The 23,714-nt window shown below is 63.2% G+C and overlaps 9 protein-coding genes across 9 annotated transcripts; 5 read left to right on the forward strand and 4 right to left on the reverse strand.

The window, feature by feature from the left end:
• Positions 1-133: 133 nt before the first annotated feature.
• On the reverse strand, positions 134-2,652 carry VTJ83DRAFT_1977 (uncharacterized protein; the record flags this gene model as incomplete). The annotated part of the gene is made up of 2 exons (XM_071008195.1): positions 134-1,048; positions 1,093-2,652. 2 exons carry the CDS (start codon positions 2,650-2,652, stop codon positions 134-136), a joined length of 2,475 nt encoding a protein of 824 aa, XP_070868517.1.
• A 543-nt stretch (positions 2,653-3,195) lies between these two features.
• VTJ83DRAFT_1978 (uncharacterized protein) lies at positions 3,196-4,458 on the forward strand (the record flags this gene model as incomplete). Its single annotated transcript, XM_071008196.1, has 1 exon — positions 3,196-4,458. The coding sequence occupies one exon, from the start codon at positions 3,196-3,198 to the stop codon at positions 4,456-4,458; it is 1,263 nt and encodes a 420-aa protein (XP_070868518.1).
• Positions 4,459-4,681: 223 nt separating this feature from the next.
• Positions 4,682-6,035, reverse strand: VTJ83DRAFT_1979 (uncharacterized protein; the record flags this gene model as incomplete). The annotated part of the gene is made up of 2 exons (XM_071008197.1): positions 4,682-5,570; positions 5,677-6,035. The coding sequence occupies 2 exons, from the start codon at positions 6,033-6,035 to the stop codon at positions 4,682-4,684; spliced, it is 1,248 nt and encodes a 415-aa protein (XP_070868519.1).
• Positions 6,036-7,379: 1,344 nt separating this feature from the next.
• VTJ83DRAFT_1980 (uncharacterized protein) lies at positions 7,380-8,532 on the forward strand (the record flags this gene model as incomplete). The annotated part of the gene is made up of 3 exons (XM_071008199.1): positions 7,380-7,626; positions 7,737-8,147; positions 8,285-8,532. 3 exons carry the CDS (start codon positions 7,380-7,382, stop codon positions 8,530-8,532), a joined length of 906 nt encoding a protein of 301 aa, XP_070868520.1.
• A 948-nt stretch (positions 8,533-9,480) lies between these two features.
• On the forward strand, positions 9,481-13,142 carry VTJ83DRAFT_1981 (uncharacterized protein; the record flags this gene model as incomplete). Its single annotated transcript, XM_071008200.1, has 3 exons — positions 9,481-9,826; positions 9,902-12,960; positions 13,035-13,142. The coding sequence occupies 3 exons, from the start codon at positions 9,481-9,483 to the stop codon at positions 13,140-13,142; spliced, it is 3,513 nt and encodes a 1,170-aa protein (XP_070868521.1).
• Positions 13,143-13,738: 596 nt separating this feature from the next.
• VTJ83DRAFT_1982 (uncharacterized protein) lies at positions 13,739-15,741 on the reverse strand (the record flags this gene model as incomplete). Its single annotated transcript, XM_071008201.1, has 4 exons — positions 13,739-13,939; positions 14,026-14,443; positions 14,586-14,671; positions 14,761-15,741. The coding sequence occupies 4 exons, from the start codon at positions 15,739-15,741 to the stop codon at positions 13,739-13,741; spliced, it is 1,686 nt and encodes a 561-aa protein (XP_070868522.1).
• A 1,151-nt stretch (positions 15,742-16,892) lies between these two features.
• Positions 16,893-17,936, forward strand: VTJ83DRAFT_1983 (uncharacterized protein; the record flags this gene model as incomplete). Its single annotated transcript, XM_071008202.1, has 1 exon — positions 16,893-17,936. One exon carries the CDS (start codon positions 16,893-16,895, stop codon positions 17,934-17,936), a length of 1,044 nt encoding a protein of 347 aa, XP_070868523.1.
• Positions 17,937-18,690: 754 nt separating this feature from the next.
• On the reverse strand, positions 18,691-20,563 carry VTJ83DRAFT_1984 (uncharacterized protein; the record flags this gene model as incomplete). The annotated part of the gene is made up of 8 exons (XM_071008203.1): positions 18,691-19,572; positions 19,634-19,802; positions 19,869-19,880; positions 19,942-20,038; positions 20,121-20,142; positions 20,219-20,313; positions 20,401-20,434; positions 20,531-20,563. The coding sequence occupies 8 exons, from the start codon at positions 20,561-20,563 to the stop codon at positions 18,691-18,693; spliced, it is 1,344 nt and encodes a 447-aa protein (XP_070868524.1).
• Positions 20,564-22,242: 1,679 nt separating this feature from the next.
• Positions 22,243-23,609, forward strand: VTJ83DRAFT_1985 (uncharacterized protein; the record flags this gene model as incomplete). The annotated part of the gene is made up of 3 exons (XM_071008204.1): positions 22,243-22,361; positions 22,443-22,521; positions 22,596-23,609. 3 exons carry the CDS (start codon positions 22,243-22,245, stop codon positions 23,607-23,609), a joined length of 1,212 nt encoding a protein of 403 aa, XP_070868525.1.
• Positions 23,610-23,714: the final 105 nt, after the last annotated feature.

The following is a 23,714-nucleotide window of genomic DNA, read 5'->3' on the forward strand; positions in this document are numbered from 1 at the left end:
GCCGAGCGGAATGCCCGAGCGATAGACGGGGATCCGGTTCATGATCGGGAGTGTCATGTTTGAGCCAGGTATCGTACATGCATCACACGTATCCAGCGGTTTGCGCCTTTTCCCCCATCCCCTCCACGGCCTCCTACTCTAGCGGGATCCCCTGGCCCTTGTTCAGCTTGATCCTCCTGGCAATCTCGTCGGCATCCTTACGCACGACAACGTCGTACACGCCCATGTCCCTGGCCGCCTCCTCGAGGTGCGGCCGCAGCTCCTCCTCCGTGGCCCCCGGCGCGCCGCCCTTGAGCAGGATCCACTTCTCCAGCACGTCGTGCAGCTCGGCAACGCGCTCCTCGGCGGACATGTCGTCGCCGGGGTGGCCCTGGCGGAGCAGGTCCATGCGGTGCTTGCGCATCAGGCCCTCGATGGTGCGCCGGCCGGCCAGGAGGCGGTCCGTGTTGCGCTTGGTGCGAACCAGCAGCGAGGTCGAGGAGCCCGAGGCCATCTCGACGAGCAGCGCCTCGGTCGGGTGGAACCCGAACAGCTGGCGCATGGCGCGGGCGGCAACGAGCATGCCGTGGAAGTCCTTGGCCTTGAGCATGCTGAACAGGATGGTGCGCGGCAGCTGGGCAAAGATGTCGGCCGTGTCGAACGTCCAGTCGGCCTCGACCATGTCGCGGAAGAAGCCCCGGGCGGTGAGCATGTCCTGCCGCGAGAGCGCCGGGTCGCGCTGGACGAGGCGGTTGACCGAGAGGCTGTTGAAGAGCGTGAGGAACGTGTGGCCGTCCGGGCGCACCCCCTGCTCCGTCGTCATCGTGCGGTACAGCCGGACGGCCTCGTCGGCCTGGCCGTTTTGCGAGTGCGACCGGATGATCTGGTTCATGAGGAAGCTCGTCGGGCCGACCTCGGCCTGCCTGAGCACCTCAAACAGCTCCTCGAGGCGGCCGTGAAGCCCGCGGGTGCAGTAGTTCTCGGCGAGGAGGGAGAAGGTCTCGGCGGTGGCCCGCGTGCGGCAGCGGTAGGCCGGGAGGCCGGGACGTCCGGGGCGCCCCCGCCGCTCCTGCCGCCGGCCGGCGGGGCGTCGCCGGGGTCCCAAAACCCCACGACGCCCTGCTGCCGCCGCCTGAGGGCGACGTAGTCGAGGCGCGCCTGGATCATGGCCCAGGCGAGCGTCTCGGCCTTGTCCTGGTTCTCGGCCGTGCCCGACCGCAGCCACGCGCCGACGAGGCCGTTGAGCTGGATGGGCGACGGCGTGATGCCCTTGGACTGCACGTACGCCACCACCTTGTAGGCGCCGTCCAGGTCGCCGGCGCCGATGAGCCGCTTCAGCCACTTGCCGATGAAGAAGTGGTTGCCCACGGCGAGCGGCAGCCTCGTTTTGCCGCGAATGTCGATGGCCTTGGAGAACATCATGTCGACGAAGGCCTGGAGCGCGTGCTCGAGGCGGTTGAAGGTGAGGAAGGTGTTGATGACCTCGTCGTAGTCCTCAATGGTGATGGTTTCGCCCAGGAGCATTCGCATGGTGGCGTACGACTCCCAGGCCTGGTCGACGGTGGCCTCCTTTTCGGCCTGCGCCCGGATGAGGGGCAGGAGGATGCGGGCGTTGGGCGGGTGCGACGAGCGGAGCAGCGTGTCGGCGGCGCGCTGCGCGCGGTCCGTGTCTCCGTGCAGGCAGAGCATGCGGACGCCGAGCTCGTAGTAGTCGGCAAAGGTCTCCCGGTTGGACCCCAGCGTGACGGTGGCCTTCTTCCAGGCGTCGATGGCCTCTTGGCGCCACCCCTCGATGAACATGGCCTCGATGGCGAGCAGCTGCTGCGCGTCGCGCAGCGGAACGCCGGCGGCCTGCATGTCCTTGGCCAGCACGTAGACGTGCTGCATGCGGTTGGGGTTCTCGACGCCGTCGCCCTCCCAGGACAGCACCATCCAGAGAAAGTCCCAGACCTGCCGGGGCACGTTCTCCCAGGCCGTCGCCAGCGTCTTCCTCGCGGCCGAGTAGTGCTTCCAGCACTCGGCCACGTCCCTGGGCCGCGGTATGCCGCCCTTGACGACGCTGTCGCGGGCAAGAAAGGCGTTGAGGTGCTCGACGGCGCGCTGGCGCGGCCCGCTGAAGCCGTTGATGCGCAGCAGGCCGTAGCCCTCGCCCTCGGGGCCCGTCTTGCCCTTGTACTGCAGGCGCAGCGTCTTTTTGAACTGCCGCCGCAGCTCGTCCGCCTTTTTCTGGTCGCCTTGCTTCTCCATCTTCTGCAGCAGCTTGGCCGTGTCCATCATCTGCTTCTCGAGGTGGGTGATGGCCGTCTCGATCTCGGTGTCGAGGCCGCTGCTCTCCACGGCAAACTCGTCGTTGTCCCGGAGGCGCCGGAACCTGCCCGAGGGTTCCTTGTTGAAGTAGGCGACATCGAGGACGGTGGATGCCGAGGGGGCCTCCGGGCCTCGATCGAGCTCCTCGAGAAAGATGCGGCGCAGCTGGGCCTGATCCGGGACATCCTCGGTTCTGTTTTGCGGCGGGGGCTGGGGCTTCCGGGAGGTGCTCGAGGACAGCCGGGAGGGCTGTCGGGCCACCCAGGGGCGCGAGCTCGTCAGGCGGAGGCTGTCGAGACAGGCCTTGCAGACATAGCTGCCGCGTCGGCCGAGATCGACAGGCAAGAGAGAACGCGGCGGGGGCATGGCTTTTGTTGTTGTAGACCTTGTTGTTGTTGTTGTTGTTGTTCTTGTTGACGTTGGCTTGCTGAAGAGGGAGGAGAGTGGCTACCGGAGCGGCGGAGACATGATGAGAAGACAGCAGCGAGCAGAGAATGAGAAACCAAAAAGAACGGCCAGGGTGCTCATTCAAAGAAAAAAAGAAAAACGACCAAGGTGCAACCCTCAGGTCACAACCAATCCACCCAACGCCTAGGAGGTCTTGATGTTCGGCGATGTTGGTTGAGGTGATGACAGTTTCGGAAAGCCGTCAGCGTTTCTGGTTTGGGGGGGCCGGGTCCGGGTCTTGGTCCGTCTTTTTTAGTGGGGCACCCCACTCCCGCTTCTTATCATCGCTCTGTGTTTGGCCGATAAGCCGCAACGGTGCTTCACCGCCCGGCAGAATGGAACGGTGCCTCCAAAATTTCTGGGAGCTCCCATTCGGTTTCAATTGCTGCAGAACATGACCATCTCCCCGTCGCGTCTCTCTCCATCCTCTTCACCACCCCTTTTCAACCCACACCACACATCATGTCCGGAAACTCCAGGCCAGAATTCGTCCGTTTTACAGGCCATCGCGCCTTTACCCAGCGGCTCGTCCTCGCCACGCTCACCGGCCGCCCCGTCCACATCTCCAAGATCCGCTCCTCGTCGGCCACCAACCCCGGCCTCGCGCCGCACGAGGTCTCTTTCCTGCGCCTGCTCGAATCCATCACCAACGGAAGCGTCATTGATGTTTCGTACAGCGGCACCACCATCGCCTACCAGCCGGGTCTCATCACCGGAACCGTGCCCGGCCTGGGCGCCGCCCTCGCGACCGACGCCATCGAGCACGTCCTCCCGGCCGCCTGCGCCCGCTCCGTCACCTACTTCCTCATCCCCCTGGCCCTGCTGGCCCCCTTCTCCAAGGCCCACATGAACGTGCGCTTCACCGGGCCCGGCGTCATCACCTCCGCCACCCACGGAGCCGGCGACCTGTCCATCGATACCTTCCGCACCGCCGTGCTGCCCCTGTACGGCCTCTTCGGCATCCCCCCCGCGCGCATCGAGCTCCGCGTGCTGTCTCGGTCCTGTGCCGGCCCCGGCGGGAAAGGCGGCGGCGGCGTGGTGGAGCTGCGCTTCGCCAGCCAGGTCCGCCTGCCCAAGACGCTGCACCTGCACCGGCCCCCGGGCCGCATCCGGCGCGTGCGCGGCGTCGCCTACTGCACGGGCGTGGCCGCCAGCCACAACAACCGCATGATCACGGCGGCGCGCGCCGTGCTGAACCAGCTCGTGCCGGACGTGCACGTGGCCGCCCAGTACGACCCGGCGCCGCTCGTCGCCGAGAAAGGAAGCACGCTCAAGAAAAAGACGGGCATCGGCTTCGGCCTCAGCCTCGTCGCCGAGTCGAGCGCCGAGGGCGTCCTCTACGCGGCCGACGAGGCGGCCCCCCCGGAGGGCGGCGTCGTGCCCGAGGACATTGGCACCCGCTGCGCCTACCAGCTGCTCGAGGTCATCGCGCAGGGCGGCTGCGTCATGGCGGCGTCGGCGCCTACCGTCTTGACCCTGATGGCCATGGGGTCCGAGGATGTGGGGAGGGTCCGGCTCGGCCGCGAGGTCATGGCCCGCGAGGAGACGATTCAGCTGGCCAGGGACCTGAAGAAGTTTGGCGCGGCCAGCTGGGGCATTCGAGACGCCAAGGACGACGCCGGCGGCGATGGCGATGACGACGGTGAGGGGAACAGCACAAGGGGGGACTTGATTATCTCGGTCAAGGGCACGGGCGTGGGCAACGTAGGCAGGAAGGTGGCGTAATCAACCCCCGCCGCCCCCCCCCCCCCTCCCACCAAAGAAAAAGAAAAAGAAAATCGAGTCGGCCTCCTTCCAACCCGAGTTTCAACCCACCGGTCGCGAATCACAATGCATCTGTATCACGGCCTGTTCATGATACATGCACACACACAAACACACACACACATACATACATATATAGATACCCACAGCAAACACGCACCAGACACGGGCATCATCGTTTAGGCTACCTCTGCTGGGCCCGGATCAGCCTTTGCCGTCGCTCGGCCGCGATAGCGGCTAGCGTCGCGCCGTAGCCCAACGTCCGCAGCGAGTAGGCGGCGGCAGCGGAGCCTGGGGTGCTTCGCCCCGCCGTGCGCACGGCATGCACCACGTGGAAACTGGCCAGCACGGCGTTGCCGGAGCGGATCACGTCCAGCGCGTCCGCGTTCGCCGCGGCCGACGCGTACGTGCTGTCCTCTTGCTCGTCGCCGTCGTGGCCTCTGCCCCGCCGACCCGCCGCCAAGGCATCCTCTTCGTCAGCTTCACCAACACCCCCGCGACGTCTGCTTGGCCTGCTGCTGCTGCCGCCGCCGCTGCCCGACAATGGCTGCAGCTCTATCCCGCCTCCCAGATCCAAATGCTCTTCGTCTTCCCGCCGGACGCCCCGCTCCTCTGCATCGTGGTCTTGCGCCGCGTCGGCGGCCGCGGCAGCCGTCCGGCTCGTCCCCGCCGCCAACCGTGGTTCCCCGCCGCCGCTCCAGCTGAACATGGTCCTCAACCCCGGCGCCACCGCCTTCTTGAGCCTCTCCCTCTCCTGATGCACCGCCAACATCAAGCACTGCGCCGCCAGGATGATCAGGTCCAGCGCCAAGAACGCGAGGCGCGAGCGGGGCGGTTTCTGCCCTACAAAATCGATAATGACGCCGCCGTGGAGGTAGCCGCGCGAGGCCTCGCCGGCCTGGGGGAGGGTCAGGAACAAATGCGCTGCCATGCAGAGCAGGCCCGGGATGAAGATGGTGTAGACGTGGGGCTGCTCGGCGGGGAGGAGGATGGTCGGGGGCAGGGCGGTGTCCTTGGGGGTCAGGAAGGAGTAGTGAGGGAGAAGGCGGAGGATAAGTCGGATGAAGGAGCACCTGTTGTTTGTAGGAAAAAAGAGAGAGAGAGAGAGAGCAAGAATTAGTAAAAGCTGGTTCCTGGTTCCATAGGACCGGGGAGGGAAGAGAATTCAAAGCAACGTACTCCATGGAATACAGCGTGCAAATGTATGCAAAGACCATCATGTCGAGGCTCTTTTGAAGGTGGTTGACGAGCTCGAGCTTCTTGTTCAAGGCCTGCCGGCGCCTCTTGTCGCGCCGCCGCGAGGGGGGGTCCTCGTCGATGGTGGTGGCGGCGGTGGCGGCGGTGGCGGCAACAGCGGCGGCGTCATTGTCGTCGTCGTCGTCGTCGTCGTCGTCGTCGTCGTCATCGTGGTGGTTATAATGTTCGTTGGTGGCATCGCTGTCACCAGAAGATCGTCGTAGCGGGGGTGGTGGTGGTGGTGGGAGCTGCCGGGCAGCAGCCGCGGAGGTCGAGCCCGCGTCATGTGCATCATCGCTCATAGCTCGCCGCAGTTGGGGTGACGGAGAGATAGAGAGATTGGGCAGGGTTCTGGCTCAAGAAGGGGGTAGGAAGGGATCACATAGTTGTGTGTCGTCGCGGTATGATGCTGCTGGTGTTGTTGTTTTGGCGCTATTATCGCATCGTCGATTGTCGTTTTGGTTCGCACGACAGGATGGGGAGGGGGACGGGATGGGGTTGGTCGCGGCAAGGATGGCGCTAGGATGGCGTGGATGGTGGTTGGCTGCTGAGGCATCGAGATGGATGCGAGGCTGAGGCGAGCTTGGAGGCGGCCAAGCTGATAACGAACTATGAACGATCTAACCATCCGCCAGCGTATGGAAATATCATCGGGTTGGGGTTGGGGTTAGGGTATTCAGGCAGCCACCCACCCCCCCCTCTCTCTCATACTATAATACTGTGTATTACGGTATAAGCAACTGAACATCGTGCGTTTGTACCCCCGCTCGTCTCACATTCATTTCACCCCTTCACTCTCAACTACCGCTCGTGATGTATTGAATCTGGGTTTCTAACCAGGTTCTCCTCCGTATGGCTTCGGTTCGGTGTTGACAGTTTTGTACGGCCTCCATCTCCATCTGGGGTCACACATACCATCGTCATGGACCCTCTCCCCCCCCCAGCTCTGGGACGAAGTGAGCTCCGTTCCCTCGTTTCTATAGCTTTTGTGTGTTTTCTACACTTATCTCATGCTCCAACTAACATGGTCAAAGATCGTCACTCAGCTCCACAACTCCTTCTGCCATTGCACCTCGCCTGACGCACGGCCCTCCACCTGGGATGCTCCGCTGCCTTTGCGCCCGCGGCGTCGATACAAGCACAGCAACGAGGAATGCGCGTTTCTGCAGGAGGGACGATGCTGCTGCTACGATACCACGGGCCACCGGATTCTCCGGCTTGAACAACGGCCGTACCGCCATCGCCCCGGCTGGCGACAGGACGCCGTCTTCCATCCCAACCCCTCGTATGCCCTGGTTCGCAGCCTGTGCGCCCTACGCCTGGTGAACCGCCGCTTTTCGACCCTGGCCGAAAAGTGGCTTTACAGCCATGGCTGGTTCACCTTTGGGGTGAATGGGTTGAAGAGGAGGCTAGCTGCGGACCCGTCCTTGGTGAACAAGTTCGCGGACGAGTATCCCAACATTCGCGATACTGTTCTGCAGTCGCTGGTGACGTTGAAACCCGAGAGGTTTCATGCTTGGGCACGTGGCGTGGAAGAAGGTACGTTACCGAGGTTTACAGGGCTGAGGATCGATCTCCGCGATCTGAAGGTAGATCTGGAAGCCTACGACGATGGGGAGTATGATGGTGATGAGGGCACCCTCGACATGAGACGCCTAGAAGGCCATGAGATCCGACTCTATTCGGACTTTCAGAGGTTTCTCTTGCATGCCGGCACCACGTTTGGCTTGGAGGCTCTCAGAAAGAGGCCGCGGCCCGTCCTGCCGTCCGTACAAGCCGTCGAGGTTCGCTTTGAAAAGGCGAAAGACTCCCCCTACGTTTTTCTTATGGCACAGTTTGTGGATGCCTGCTTCCCTGGGGTAACGGATCTGGTGCTGGACTGCTCTCCATCAAGTGAGTGAACTCTTTCCGAGCTCTCGAGCAACCACACCGGCCTAGGCCGGGAATTCGCCGGTATGCATATGCTAATCCGGATGCTTCCCTCTTCTTTTCACCCCAAACAGCCGCCATGGCCTTTCTCGGCGCCCTCCAACCCCGGACGGTCTCCTCGTTACGCCGCCTTGTTCTTTCTTGTGCCACCAACGGGTTTGTAATCGATCAGAGCCACATGACAAGTCATGATGCACACTGCTGGCGTTCCCTTTCCGAGCTCAGCGTGCGCAACTTTCAGTACTTTGAGCTAGTGATGCCCACAGAGAATCCCGGGTTGACGCGGCTACATCTGTCCAGGACCGCAGTACCGGTCCTCGAGCTGGTGGAAGCGTTGACGCACAGGCCGACGACCGGCGACAGCAACGACGGCATAAGCAACAACAACAACAGCAGCAGCAGCAGCAGCAGCAGCAACCTGCTCGTTTCGCTCGTCCTGGACTGCGTCGTGCTCAGGACTTCGAAGAACCCCAATGTGGGCGCAGGTATGTCTCTCTACCGTCATGCCTTTCCGGTCAACCCCAGACCACACCTCGTATCCCGTCACGCCATCTCGCATGCTACCGCAGGGACCCGGTAACCCATCTGCTAACCCGCCGCGGTTTCTCCGCCGAGTTTCCAGTGACAAAAACATGGGCGCAAGTTTTTGACGCGGTCCGCGTAGGCTGTCCCAACCTCCAGGAGCTCGAGGTCAGCTGCTACAAGTACGCACGGGATTATCCATGGGGGGATGACCCCTGGGATCAAAGGCATCCGGCCGATGTGGCCTCCCTGCAGACGCTTCTCGAGACGGTTCGTGGAAGGCCGGGCGGCGAGGCAAGGGCGCAGGTGTACGAGGAAGATGGCGAAACCGTCCGCGTGTTGGACTAGGCTCCCTCACCTTGCTGCTCTGCGGTTGCTCCTGTCGCTCTCGCGCAACAGCGCCGAGAAACGTTGAATTCTCCATCCAGGACTATTGGTGGGAGAGATCCAAAGTCCATGGCAGGCAATGCCTTGCTCCTCTGCTGACACATATCGGGGCGAGTTGTAGTTGTGCAGTGGTGTTGGTCCAAACAGCAGAGTGCGCTTGAGACGTTTGTTGCTGTTGTCGTTGACATTGTCTTTTTTTCAGGGGTGAACGGAGCTTCGAGCCCTTTCCTTGATTGACAAAGCTGGGAAGGGGACCGGTACCGGTACGGTACCTGTACCTGTACCTGAAACCGACAGCCATTATTATCTACTAGTAGGTATTGTTCAAAAAAAAAAAAAAACACCAAGCAGAGAACTTGGCAGCTTGGGAATCGCCTTGTCACCTCCGCCATACTGTGTACTGCGTATGTTTGTTGTTGCCAAACCCCCTGAGCCCGGCCAGGGCCAGGTTCCAGTTGGTCCAGCAACGTCTCCGGCGTCGGAACCGTCCCCCAGGTCCCCAGACGGGTCCAGGGAAAATTTGACCTGGTCAGGGTCTTGGCTGCTGCTTGTCCATGGGAAAAAAGAGTCACACCCGCTCTTATCACTTATCGCTGCCCCACACCGACGCCGGCCGATTTCTTGGTTTCCCATGGCTTTTTTGGTCCTCATCATCGGAAATACTTTGACTCAACCCATTTCCATATCCCCCTTTACGCTCGGCCACTGCCACGACCCCTAGGAGGCCTGGGACGATCCGCGACCACCAGGCGATTCCAATTGACCTTTTCCAAGGGACCCCAAGCGCCGCCTGCGTAGTGCTTAGTCCCTGAGGAGTCGACCAACCCGGGGAATCATACCCTCCTCGACGTCTGATTCACTTCTCCTCCCCCCGCCCCGCCCCGGCTCCCTCAAGAGAAAAGAAGCCCAATGTTGTCGGCCGTGTGCAAGGCGGGCCGCGCCCCTGCCGTCCTCCGCCATGGTCGCCGCGTCCCAGCGTCCCCCTCCCACCTGAGGACCCTGACTGCCGCGCCCCAGCATGGCCTGCCTCTCCGCCCCCAGCCCGAGCCCGTCGCGGCGAGGTGGGCTCAGAAGCGCCTCTTCTCCCGCTCCAGGGTCCTGGCCAGCGCCGGCGCCGCCCAGACAGCCCCGGACCCCAAGGCCTACCTCGCCAGCGGCGTCATAAAACCAAAGGACTACATCGACGTCAAGAAGGTGCTCGTCATTGGCAGCGGTGGTCTTGCCATCGGTCAGGCCGGAGAGTTTGACTACTCGGGTATGTAGCAGAGCCACGTGTTGCCGCCAGCACTGGACAGAAACGCTGACAGAGCTCCCTCTCCCCGTTACGCAGGCGCGCAAGCCCTCAAGGCCCTCAAGGAGGCCGGCGTGTCCTCGGTCCTCATCAACCCTAATATCGCCACCATTCAGACGAACCACCAGCTCGCTGACGAGGTGTACTACCTGCCCGTCACTCCTGAGTATGTCGAGTATGTCATCCAGAAGGAGAGGCCCGACGGCATCTTCCTGTCCTTTGGCGGCCAGACCGCCCTCAACCTGGGCGTCCAGATGCAGAAGCTCGGCCTGTTCGAAAAGTACGGCGTCCGCGTCCTCGGCACCAGCGTCAGGACGCTCGAGCTCAGCGAGGATCGTGACTTGTTCGCCAAGGCCCTCGAGGAGATCGACATTCCCATCGCCAAGTCCATCGCCGTCAACACGGTCGACGAGGCGCTCGAGGCCGCCGAGAAGGTGGGCTATCCCATCATCGTCCGCGCGGCGTACGCCCTGGGCGGCCTGGGCTCCGGCTTCGCCAACAACGAGGAGGAGCTCCGCAACATGGCCGCCCGCTCCCTGTCCCTCTCGCCTCAGATCCTGGTCGAGAAGTCGCTCAAGGGCTGGAAGGAGGTCGAGTACGAGGTCGTCCGCGACGCCAACAACAACTGCATCACGGTCTGCAACATGGAGAACTTCGACCCCCTGGGCATCCACACCGGCGACTCCATCGTCGTGGCGCCGAGCCAGACGCTCAGCGACGAGGAGTACCACATGCTGCGGTCCGCCGCCATCAAGATCGTCCGCCACCTGGGCGTCGTCGGCGAGTGCAACGTCCAGTACGCCCTCCAGCCCGACGGCCTCGACTACAGGGTGATCGAGGTCAACGCTCGCCTCTCGCGTTCGTCCGCCCTCGCGTCCAAGGCGACCGGCTACCCCCTGGCCTACACGGCGGCCAAGATCGGCCTGGGCCACAGCCTGCCCGAGCTCCCCAACGCCGTCACCAAGACGACCACGGCCAACTTCGAGCCCTCGCTCGACTACATCGTCACCAAGATCCCCCGCTGGGACCTGTCCAAGTTCCAGCACGTCAAGCGCGACATCGGCAGCCAGATGAAGTCGGTCGGCGAGGTCATGGCCATCGGCCGCACCTTTGAGGAGTCCTTCCAGAAGGCCATCCGCCAGGTCGACCCCAAGTTCGTCGGCTTCCAGGGCGAGAAGTTTGAGGACCTCGACTACGAGCTGCAGAACCCGACGGACCGTCGCTGGCTGGCGGTCGGCCAGGCCATGCTGCACGAGAACTACACGGTCGAGCGCATCCACGAGCTGACCAAGATCGACAAGTGGTTCCTGTACAAGCTGCAGAACATTGTCGACTGCACCAAGGAGCTGCAGCAGATCGGCAGCCTGCCCGGCCTCAGGAAGGAGCACATCCTCAAGGCCAAGAAGCTGGGCTTCTCGGACAAGCAGATCGCCCTCGCCGTCGGCAGCACCGAGGACGCCGTGCGCGCCCGCCGGCTCGAGTTTGGCATCCGCCCCTGGGTCAAGAAGATCGACACCTTGGCCGCCGAGTTCCCCGCCGACACCAACTACCTCTACACCACGTACAACGCCTCGACCCACGACGTCGAGTTCAACGACAAGGGCAAGGTCATCCTGGGCAGCGGCGTCTACCGCATCGGCAGCTCCGTCGAGTTCGACTGGTGCGCCGTCAGCGCCACCCGCGCCCTCCGCAAGATGGGCGAGAAGACGGTCATGATCAACTTCAACCCCGAGACCCTGTCCACGGACTACGACGAGGCCGACCGCCTGTACTTTGAGGAGCTCAGCTACGAGCGCGTCATGGACATCTACGAGCTCGAGAGCGCCACCGGCGTCGTCGTGTCGGTCGGCGGCCAGCTGCCGCAGAACATCGCCCTGCGCCTGCAGGAGGCGGGCGGCGCCAAGGTCCTCGGCACGGATCCCCGCGACATCGACAAGGCCGAGGACAGGCAAAAGTTCTCCGAGATCCTCGACAGCATCGGCGTGGACCAGCCCGCCTGGAAGGAGCTCACCTCGGTCGAGGCCGCCGAGCAGTTCGCCGACGAGGTCGGCTACCCCGTGCTGGTCCGCCCCAGCTACGTCCTGTCGGGCGCCGCCATGACGGTCATCCGCAGCAAGGAGGACCTCAAGGAGAAGCTCGAGCTGGCCGCGAGCGTCTCGCCCGACCACCCCGTCGTCATCAGCAAGTTCATCGAGGGGGCCCAGGAGGTGGACGTCGACGCCGTCGCCTCCAACGGCGAGCTCATCCTCCACGCCGTGAGCGAGCACGTCGAGCAGGCCGGCGTGCACTCGGGCGATGCCACCCTCGTCCTCCCGCCCGTCCACCTCGACGACGCCACCCTGGAGCGCCTCAAGGAGATCGCCCGCAAGGTCGCCAAGGCCTTCAACATCTCCGGGCCCTTCAACATGCAGGTCATCAAGGCCGCCGACCCGGAGGGCGGCGCCCCCACGCTCAAGGTCATCGAGTGCAACCTCCGCGCCTCCCGCTCCTTCCCCTTCGTCAGCAAGGTCCTGGGCACCAACTTCATCGACGTCGCCACCAAGGCCCTCGTCGGCAAGGAGGTGCCCCCGCCCACCGACCCCATGACGGTCAAGCGCGACTACGTGGCCACCAAGGTGCCGCAGTTCTCGTGGACCCGCCTCGCCGGCGCCGATCCCTTCCTCGGCGTCGAGATGGCCAGCACGGGCGAGATGGCCTGCTTCGGCAAGGACCTGGTCGAGGCCTACTGGACCAGCCTGCAGTCCGCCATGAACTTCCGCGTGCCCGAGCCCGGCGAGGGCATCTTGTTTGGCGGCGACCTGACCAAGGGCTGGCTGACCACCGTCGTCGACTACCTCGCCCCGCTGGGCTACAAGCTCTACGCCGCCGACCCGGAGGTCAAGGAGCACCTCGAGAGGACGAGCAAGCACAAGGTCAACGTCGACGTGATCGACTTCCCGACGGCGGACAAGCGCGCTCTGCGCGAGGTGTTTGAGAAGCACGACATCCGCGGCGTCTTCAACCTCGCGCAGGCGAGGGGCAAGACGGTCATGGATGTGGATTACGTGATGAGGAGGAACGCTGTGGACTTTGGCGTGCCGCTGTTCATGGAGCCTCAGGTGAGCTTTTTTTTCTCTCTTCTCTCTTCTCTGTTGAGATGGACCGCGAGCTGACCGTTTTGCGTTTGTAACAGACCGCCATGCTCTTCGCTCGGTGCATGAGCGAGAAGCTGCCTCGGCCCGAGGGTATCCCCTCGGAGGTCCGCAGGTGGTCGGACTTCCTGGGCGGCAAGCCCTTGTAAATGTGTTTGTCCAATCCAAGAAAAGCAAAAAACAAAGAACCGTGTCGTGATGATGCCATCAGGACAATGACTGATCAGGAAAGAAAAGAAAACGGTGTGAAAACTGTGGCGTTTGATAGGGTGTGTCTTGTTATTTGGATGGACCAGGATGGGAGAGGGATTTTTTTCTTAGCTATACGTCTCAATTTCGTTGGGTTTTGTGATGCTTCGACGCATGGCACGGAACCGAAGAGCCTTCCTGTGTCAAGGATGGTGTTTTCTTTTTTTTTTTTTTTTCTGCGTAAAGTATGCTGGCGAAGTTGGGGCTCAGACCATCCAGACGGCAATGTGTTGTTGTGTCTCGTGGGAGGGACATGGATGTCACCCATGGCCTGGAAGACCATACCTATCTCCGTTCAGCCTTCCCCCACGTTGGAAGCGCATGGCCATCCATAATGTTGCGGTACAGGTAGTATATAGTAGATTTCTCAACAAGGGACTTGACTATTTCACAAACTGCCCGGTACGCCATCGTATCCAACCCCATCCGTGAGGTCCATTTTCTCGTTCTGTGTCCAATTTGACCTCGTCGCGCCCTCACCCTGGATGTTGATTCCCTAGATGCCGTAGCTCGCTGGCTCGACGCCTCGCTGTTGATGGTTGGAGGCCGGGTCTTGGGAACGTGCGTCGCGAACCAGGCCGCGCAGCCGTTTTTCCATGACCTGGCGACCCTCCAAGCTGTCCCAGACCCTGTGCGGCGCGTCCTGGACGATGTCCCAAGCCAGCAGGTTCCTGGTGAGGTGGGTAAGATCGCGTTGCTGGTCTATGGGTCAGCCAGCCGTCTCCTTGCCAAACGCGAAGAGCAGAGCCTAGCGGCGGCCATGGGGGGGGGTCGCCTCCTCACCTTGTCCTCCCACTCGCGGTCCTCCCTCAGCTGCTTCCCCGAGCTGACCACCACCAGCGGCGTCGCCTCGTCCTGGATCGCCCGGCTCGACACGACGTCCCGGCGGGTCAGCGACTCGGCGACCAGGCTCTCCTGAAGCCGGGAGAAGAGAGCCTTGCCCGACCACCGCCACGAGCGGCCCCAGACGCGATCCGCCGCCGACCGGCCGCGCAGCACGGCCCCGAGGAGCCGCTCGACGCCGCACGGCGAGGCGACGCCGCGCGCCCAGAGCAGGAACCCGCGGCCGGGAGAGCCGACGCGGCCCAGCAGGTCCTCGTGCAGCGGGTCGATGAGGAGCAGGCCGCGGACGTCGTCGCCGTGGCGCGAGCTGAAGACGCGCGAGTAGAGGGAGCCGATGCCGGCGCTGGCGAGGATCCAGCTGGAGGCCGCGGCGGGAGGGCGTGCGTTAGCAGGGACCTTCAAAGCCGTGCGTGCCTGACGAGAACCCAACAACAAGAACAAGAACAACAGGGGCGGGGTGGGATTGATTGGATCTTCTTGACGGGACGGGGACAACGTACGGTCCTTGCTCGCCGGCTCGGGACAGCGCCTCGCTGAGGGTGTCGGAAGCGGTGCTGGCGGAGAAGGGAGAGGGTGCCGCGTCGCTCTGTTCCCGCCCACCGTCCTCGTTAGCACGCTCCCACGGTTCCACGCAAACGGCAAAGGATGCGAGCTGGATCGGGCGGCTTTTTTTACCCATGCCATGCCCGGCCTGTCGGCGAAGCAGAACCGGCGGATGGACCCGTTGCGGACGGCGTTCTCGGCGAACTGCCACAGGCCCTGCTCGACGGGATCCTCGCCGCCCTCGAGGAGCAGCGTCGTCGTCCTCGCCCCGGTGGCCGGGTCCGTCGCGTTGCCGGAGCAGTACAGATGGACGCGGTAGCGGCCGCCGTCGACCCAGTACCGCTCGCCCGGCGGCGCGAGGCCGCCGTCGGCGGCCCGCAGGACCAGGTTCGCCGTGACGAGGGCCGCCGCCGCCGCCACGACGCCCAGGCCCGCCGTCGCCAGCACCACCTCGCCCCACTCGGCCACGCTGCGCCGCGTCTCGGGCCGGCCCGTCAGCCGCCGCTCCTCCTCGGCCTTGCCCCACTTGACCGTCTTCCCCACCGCCGCCGACCACGCGGCCGCGGCGGCGGCCCAGACGGCGCTCGCGACGCCCGGCCACAGCTCGGCGCGGCGCAGCCCGGGGGCCGCCAGGAGCGCGGCCGCGTCGGCGGCCAGCAGGCCCGCGGCGGCGAGGCCGAGCGCCCGCGCGGAGCGGCTCGGCGCGGCGAAGAAGAGCAGCGAGACGGCGAGCGTCAGGAGGGCGAGCGAGGCGTAGGCGAGCGCGAGGAAGGGCGAGCCGCGGACGTGCAGGCCGGGGGGCGTGACGAAGGTGGCGACGACGAGGACAAGCCACCAGGCGACGGCCGCGAGGAAGAGGGCGACGGTGGTGCCGCGGAGGAAGCGAACGGTCCAGAGGTTGTAAGGGGAGACGGCCGGGTCGGAGGGGGAGAGGTAGGCGCGGGGGCGGGGCTCCGAGTTGATGCGGTTGGGCAGCAGGCGGGTGTGCTCGTCCGGGAGGGCCGCCGACGAGAAGCCGTCGGGGTCCGCGTCGTCGTGGGGGGTGGACGAGGCGGCGGGGTGGGCGACGGAGGGGTCCGACCAGTGGTCGGACCAGGGATGGGTGGAGGACATGGTTTGTCCGAGGGTGAAAAGCCCTGGGTAAGAGAGAGCTTGGGATGGGCGTTGATGCGTATGCGTCAAGTCTGGCTAGCTAGCTACCCGCCGGACCTCGACGATAGGTCCGCCTTTGGTCGTGTACAAGCAGCAGTGCCTTGTGGTAGGTGGACAAGAAGAGACCGTGTGCAGGGCCGACTTGGGGGGTTTCTACATGACTTTTTGACAACCATGGCACCGGAAAAACCTGCCAAAGCGTGCATTCGTAATCCTCCCCCCTCCCTTGGAAAAGAAATGCCAGCCCCAGCGTCCTCCATCCATGGCCGAATGCTGTTCCAAGGAACATGACGACGTCATGGTTTGGTGGCGACCATGGACAAGGCGGTTTGCTGGATGCCCTTGTACGCGGTGTAAGTGAGGCTGGTGGTTTTGATTGGTCGAGGCCCGGAGCCCACAACGGCAGATCGTCGCCCGGCCTGGCCTGCCGAGACCCTCCATGCCATCCCATCGTTTTCTAGTAATAGTATAAATAGCTAACTACAAGAAGAAGAAAAACGCCTTTGCAGTGAAGCAGACACGCGCGGCTTCCATGCTCCAGGCCTCCAGGCTTGATGAATCTGTTTTACTTGTGCTCTACCATGTCTACGTCCTACACCGAGTACCCGAGTCCCTCACGGAACACAGTGCATGTTCACAGGATGAACATGGCCAAGAACCCTGACCCTGGTCAGCGGCTGATTACCTAATCACAACGAGGACCCACCTGGGCCGCTTCCTTTGGAGCCGTCTTCCTTCTTGTTCGTGTTTGCCTGGAACTTCCCGCTGCCCGCTCACTCAGTTCGACAAACACCGAACCTGACCGTCCACCAAGACGCCGGCCAAAAGAAACAGCAAGGACCGTTGGGCATGCCGGCGCTACGATATCGCAACCCGAGCCAGCTTCACAACGCAACGTGACCGGCTGCCACCATGCCGGGTCTGACCGTCGCCACTGGCTCCCTCCCCGCTGCAGCTGCGCCCGCACCCGCGCCCGCGCCCGCGCCCGTGCCCGCAGCGTCGCGTGCAGGGCCGCGGCCCGTCGCCGTTGCTCTTCGGCCACCACCTCACCGCCGAACCCTCCCTCGCCGTCGCGTCCGCCCGTCAGCCCCATCACGCCAACCTTTGCCCCGATGCAGGCCCCGAGCGCCGACGCGGCCGCAACCGCGGCAGGCCAAGGAGACAGACCCGGGGCCGGAGCCGGAGCCGGAGCCGGAGCCGGCGCTGCCGCCGCTGCCGCTGCCGCTGCCGCCGCCACCACCTCCACCGCCAACATCCCCCCCTTCGCGCTCGACCGCCCCGTGTTCACCCACACGACCCAGACCGAACAGGTCGCCGTGAGCCCCCCGCGCGCCCAGCCCATCGACTTCGAGTCCAACCCGGACGTGCTGGCCCTCAAGAGCGCCATCACCATCCTGCAGCTCCAGCGCAACCGCGCGGCCGCCGACATCCAGGCGCTGAGCCGCGCCCGCGACGCCGCCCTCGCCCGGCCCGAGGAGTTCGCGGCCGACCTGGCGGCCGGGAGGATCCGCGTCGCGGGAGACCCGCTGGTGTCGGGGTCGGCCGCGGGCAAGGGCGCCCGGACGGATCTCGACTCGAGCTCCGACTCGGCTGACGACTCCGACTCCGACTCCGACGCCGACCCCGAGGCCAAACGACCCCCTTCCCACCAACAACAACAACAACAACACCAACAACCACAGCAACAACCACAACAACAACCACAGCAGCCGCCGCCGCCGCCACCCCCCTGGCGCACCCTTCCGAAACCCCAAACCATCGTGCGCTGCCCCCCGATCAACTGGGCCCAGTACGGCGTCGTCGGCGAGTCCCTCGACAAGCTCCACGCGGAGCAGGTCGCCGCGCCGACCCCCGGCCAGCCCGCGCGGCTGGGCCCCGGGGGAACCTTTGAGTTCAAGGCCGGCGCGCCGGCCGGGGTCGCCGCTCCCGCCGGCGCGGACGGCGCGGCGCCCGGCCACCGCTGGGGTGCGGGAGGGGCCGGCCCGATGACGGGCCTTGTTGCCGCCGCGGCCGGTGCCGGAGCCGGTGCCGGAGCGTCCATGCACAGCGGCGGCGATGGCGTCGTCGGCTCGCTGGCGGGCATCGCCGCGCCGTATGACCCGCTCCGGGACAAGCTGGAGGCGGCGTCAAGGAAAGGGAGGGGAGGCAGGCGGTGACGCGGCGCGTTTTCCTCTTCGGACCGTTTGGGAAGAACAAGAAGAAGGAGGCGGGCTAGGCGGGCTTTCTTTTTTTTTTTTTTTCCTTTCCTGCTTGGATTGGCTCCTCTTTTTTTTCTTTTTCGTTCCTGGGCATGGTAATGGTACGGCTTCATGTATGACAATGAGTTTATGAACCAGAGACATGCTAGGGTGATGGTTGTTCAGACAAGGCATGCACAAGAGCAAGGCGTTTTTCGGGCAGGGTCAAGATTCCGGAGAAAGGGTAGAATTACAGCTACGGTTCATGGAAGGTCAATACCAAAACATGAAAGTGTAGAGCTTGGCAGGGGGAGGGCATGGAGGGAGAGACAGACAGAGAGAGAGAGAAACGAGAAAGGCACTCGGCGAATGCCCCGACAGACGCTCAGGTCATTTCATTGTCCCCTTATCCATCTGTCAAAGGAAAAAAAAAAAAAAAAAAAACACAAACGCCAAACCGAAACCCCAGACGCATGACTCCCGCCCAGCCAGATCCTAGATCCTTTGCCTTGCCATGCCCAGCCACACCTCCGAACGCCAGACGGCTTACCTGCCCCTAGACTGTGACTCGCCAAGCCGATGCCATCCATCCCTCGCGGAGAAGGAGCCGAGATAGAGAAAGAAAAAGCCCATGCAAGACCGCGCCACCCCGCCACCTCGCCTGCTTTGAAACCCAAACCTTCTCGCCTTCGCCTTCTCCCGTCGCCGCGACCATCCATCCCCGGGAGCTCGTCTATAAATCCTCCATGGACTGCTGAACCGACCGGCGCAGGCGCCTGTTGTACAGTCGCCGGTCCTCCGGCGAGCCCCAGTAGAGCTTGAACGCCTCCGGGTAGACCAGCGTCCGGGGGTCGTACGGGGGGTTCTCCTCCTCGAGGGCGTCAATGACGGCCTCGATGTGCGTCTTGACGTCCTCGCGGCGGTTGGCGGGAGCCACGTAGCACGGGGTGCCGTCGGCGGCGATGCGATGGTGGAACAGGCGCGTCTCAAACCTTATCCTGGGCTGCTCCTCGGGGAAGCGGGGGCTGAAGCTGATGCGGATGCGGAAGAGGCCGCCGTCGAGGTTGGTCATGGGCTTGCCAAAGTAGGTGAGGATCCAGACGAAGGGGTTGCCGTCGAGCAGCTCGAGGTTGTGCGGTATGTCGGCGCGCTTGAACGACTCGACAATCTGCTCAAACTGCCGCTGGAGGTTCACGGCGACGGTCGACTCCTTGGCCTTGGCGACGAGCCCCTCGGCCGCCCACGACGCGGTCTCGGCGTCGAGGGCCTTCTTGATGTTGTGCAGCCGCCGCTCGAGCTCCGAGTAGTTGAACTTGCCGTCCATGATGTTGTTGGAACCCTCAAACGGCATCCGCTGGAACGGCGTGTTGTCCTTGACCTCGGCCTTGCCCTTTTGGACGGTGGCGAGGTACGAGTCGTAGTACCACAGGAAGCGGCGCTTGCACAGATCCTTGAACGGCTCAAAGGGAACGCTCGACTCGTCTTCGATGCTGTCCACGTCGAGGGCGTAGGCGTCTTTGGGCGCCTCGGGCGTTGCCACCGTCCCGTCCGGCCCGATCTTGAGGTACTCCTCCAGCCGCTGGATGACGGATATTCTGAGGGTCTCGTGCCGTATCTAGGTGCACGGGTCAGTCAAACGGCAAAACCGCGACGGGCGCGCCGCATGGGGTCGCCACCTTTTGGATGTAATCTTTTTGATTCTGCTGGTCGGACGGCTCGTTGGCATCTTCGAAACCGGGCTCGTTTTCGTAAGGGTTGGCCGACATCAAGCTTTGGATGGAGAGGAGGATGGACTCGAGGCCCTGCGCGGCTGACCATTCCTCGCCCCGCTCTCCGCGCCATGTCCTGGCGAGCGTCAGCGTGCGGCCCCGACGGGGAGAGTTTGAGAGGTTGGGGGGGGGGCGTCATTACCCTAAAATCGACCTATAGATGAATGGCCTCGTCAGCGTGTGTAGCCAAGATGAAGCCATGGGCCGCGACCTACAGGCAAACCCTCCCGCTCGCATAAATGTTGGGGTTAAATCGGGTGCGGCCTCCATTTGTCGTGATGGCAGTCACCTGAGGGGATTTCCGAGGATAGTCTGCGCCCAAGGTGGTCAGCGGACGGGACGAACGAGCCAACGGGCGAACGAGCGACGGCCGCGAGGGGGGGGGCGCTTGTACCCTTGTTGAATTTAAAGGCAAACTGTACAAGCAGGCATGGTGTGAGCATCGGCCCAGGACGTCAGAAACCCCAGACAAGCAAGCAGGAAGGGGCTGACCTCGAAGAAGCCAAACTCGTAAGGGGTGTCGTGGGGCCCGATAATCAGGGCCTTGACGTTTCGAACATCGATATCTCGGCAAGCAACGGCTAGGGCTGCAACGAAACAGCGTCAGGACCGCCCAGGTTCGTGCCGGCTTCTTTTGACAAGGAGGAGGAGGGGGGTGGTGGCGCAAAGCATACACAGATCCGAGTTCTTTTGGAGGTCGCTCAACTCCTGGGCAGCCGGGGAAGGACGGCCGTCGCGTCAGCTCTGCAACCCCGCGCAAGGCCCGTGGGCGGAGGGGAGGAGGGCATCCGACCCATGACCCACCTTGGTGATGCGGAAGACGGATTGGTCTGCCATCGCTGCAGCTCACCGGAGGGAGTGTCTGGGTGCGGGGCGTTGTAGACTAGAAGGGCCGAAGTGGTGGTGGGAGGAGGAGACGGGAGCGGGCGGGTTGGAGTCTTCCCAGGGACGGGAAAATGAAGAAGACGACGGGTTGATGATGGATGGGGGAAAGGCTGAGGCCGGATGGGACCCTTCTGCTTGGTTCGGTACCTGAACCCCGGTAACTACCTAATGGAGCTGCGCTGCCGCCGCCGTTTGCCCAGGTCGCACAGTGCAACTCGCTAACAAGAAGTGCCCAAAACTGTCCGTGCCCCCGGCAGGTGGTGCGACTCGGCTTTTGGGGGAAGGGGGAAGGTCGGGGGGTAGGTACCTGAGGTGGAATGGAAAGAACCTGGAAGTTTGAGGACACGGAAACCAATTTCGTTGTTAGAGGTAGGTAGGTAGGTACCTGAGTTTATCAGAGTCAGAAACCACCCGACGATAGGTCATATACTAGTAGAGGAGCCTACGGTGGTGGGGGGGCGGGGTGGGCATGGCTGGGGCTGGACCCAGACTGTGGAAGCCACTTACGGTAATACCTTAGTACCCATCCTCCCTGCTAGTAGGTACCCGGCCATGGAACACGACCTGACTGCAGAGCACTTCGTGTTTGATGTCATCCTTGCGTTGGATGTTGCACAAACGCAAAAGAATAAAAGAAAAAGCTACCTCTACGGTACTAGGGGAGCTTCTGCCTAAAGTTCCTGACGGGCTTTGAACAGGCCAGATGATCTGCAAGACAATTGCACCTGTTTGTTGGGTAGGGCGATGGGTCGATGAGATATACGCAGTACTCGTCGATGATTACGGAAGAGGTACGTTGGTAACAAACGGCGGCCTAGGTACCTATTTCTGAGTCACATAAACGACCTGCTTGACTTCCTCCCCCCCCCCCCCCCCCCACCAAAACAAAAAAAAAAAAAAAAAAAAAAAAAAAAAGAAAGAAAGAAAGAAAAAAAAAGAAAGGGCATCTAGGTACCCGAGCCTTTTGCAAGGCAGATTCCACTCCAGATTCCCAGATTCCTGCCTTGATGTGCAGGTCTCCCCAAGGTACCCCCCTAGCTACCCCGACTCGAATCGGAACAGGCATCCCATCCACCACCGCCGGAGCAATCTTTCATAGGTAGCTTCCATGGAAGTTGCCCGATGCAAGTCGGCCTCCGCGTGACTGCCCTGCACTGTGCACTTCTTGGGGAACCGGGAAGGCGGGCGTTTTCCTGCAACGGCGGGGCAGCCAGCGATCCCCCCCCCCCCCCCCCCCCACCACCCCTGTCAAGGAGGGGCAGCAGCCTAGCGGACAAGGCCAAACGCCAACCCAATGGCGGGAGCTCTGACCTCATCTCAACCGAGCCAAAGTGGGCCCCCGCCTTCTGGACCCGACGCGCTGGTCACCAGGCTGGCGCGTTTCCCAGCGTGTCGACGCGTAAAGTGGAAGTCCAGCCCGCCGAGCGAAGTCGCCCATGGCATCCATCCAATCCACCATTCCCTCCCAAAACATCAACCTCGACGTCAGCAACAACAACAACAACAACAACAACAACAACAACAGGGACGCAACACGCAAAGGACACGCCGTCCCGATTTCCGCATCGCCGCTTCAAGATTGCTAGGCCACGGCAATTCCAGCGTCCGCGACCATTGGCACCTGATTCCACATGTCCAATTTCTTCGACCTCAAGGCCCGCAAGGCGGCCGCTGCCAACGGCACGGCCTCCAGCAGCGCCGACAAGAAGGACGACGGTCATGGCCGCGTACAACCTTGGGTCGAGAAATAGTAGGGAATTTTTTTTTTATTTTTCATCGTCCCCAAGTCAGGCATCGACCGGAAGAGAATTGCTTTGCTGACGGGGACCAGCCGACCCAAGACCCTGAGCGATGTGACAGCCCAAGACCACACCGTCACCGTTCTGCAGAGGACGCTGCAAGCCTCCAACGTAGGTTGTCCCGCTGGACCCTCCTGATATCTTTCTCCCAAGACACGCCGCCGCTGACATGCCTTCCCCCCCAGCTCCCCCATATGCTCTTTTACGGCCCTCCCGGCACCGGCAAGACGTCCACCATCCTCGCCCTCGCCAAGGAGCTCTTCGGCCCGGAGATGATGCGGTCCCGCGTCCTCGAGCTCAACGCGTCCGACGAGCGCGGCATCTCCATCGTGCGCGAAAAGGTCAAGGACTTTGCCCGCGCCCAGCTCACCAACCCCCCCGCCGGCTACAAGGCCCGCTACCCCTGTCCGCCCTTCAAGCTCATCATCCTCGACGAGGCCGACAGCATGACCCACGACGCCCAGAGCGCCCTGCGCCGCACCATGGAGACGTACAGCAAGATCACGCGCTTCTGCCTCATCTGCAACTACGTGACGAGGATCATCGACCCGCTCGCCAGCCGCTGCTCCAAGTTCCGCTTCAAGAGCCTCGACCAGGGCAACGCCCGCCGCCGCCTCGAGGACATTGCCCGCCTCGAGGGCGTGCCGCTCGAGGACGGCGCCGTGGACGCCATGATCCGCTGCAGCGAGGGCGATCTGCGCAAGGCCATCACGTTCCTCCAGAGCGCGGCGAGGCTGGTAGGCACCAGCAACGGCACCGGCAACGGCAACGGCAACGGCGACGGTGGTGGTGGCGGCGGCGGCGGCGGCGGTGGCGGCGACGACGGGGCCGATCCGGACAGGATGGACGTGGACAGGCGCGCCGTGACGGTCCGCGTGGTGGAGGAGATCGCGGGCGTGATCCCCGACGCCACGATCCAGAAGCTGCTGCAGGCCATGCGCCCTCGCGCCGTGGGCGAGACGTACCAGGCCATCGCCAAGGTGGTGGACGAGATGGTGGCGGACGGCTGGAGCGCCGGCCAGACCATGACGCAGCTGCACCGGGCCGTCGTGTACGACGAGACCATCCCGGACGCGCAGAAAAACAGGATCGTCATGGTGTTCTCCGAGATCGACAAGCGCTTGGTGGATGGGGCGGACGAGCACTTGTCCATCTTGGATTTGGCCCTGAGGGTGTCGGGGATCATGGCGGGGAGGTAGCCTTGGAGGGCGGGTTTCGCTAGGGATGGAGAAATGGAGGAGGTGCTTAGGCGCAGAAGTAATACCTCGCGAATGGACCTGGATGATGAGTTGGGGAAGAGGGGA

The sequence above is a fragment of the Remersonia thermophila genome, chromosome 2, assembly GCF_042764415.1.
Source record: "Remersonia thermophila strain ATCC 22073 chromosome 2, whole genome shotgun sequence".
NCBI classification, from domain to species: domain Eukaryota; kingdom Fungi; phylum Ascomycota; class Sordariomycetes; order Sordariales; family Chaetomiaceae; genus Remersonia; species Remersonia thermophila.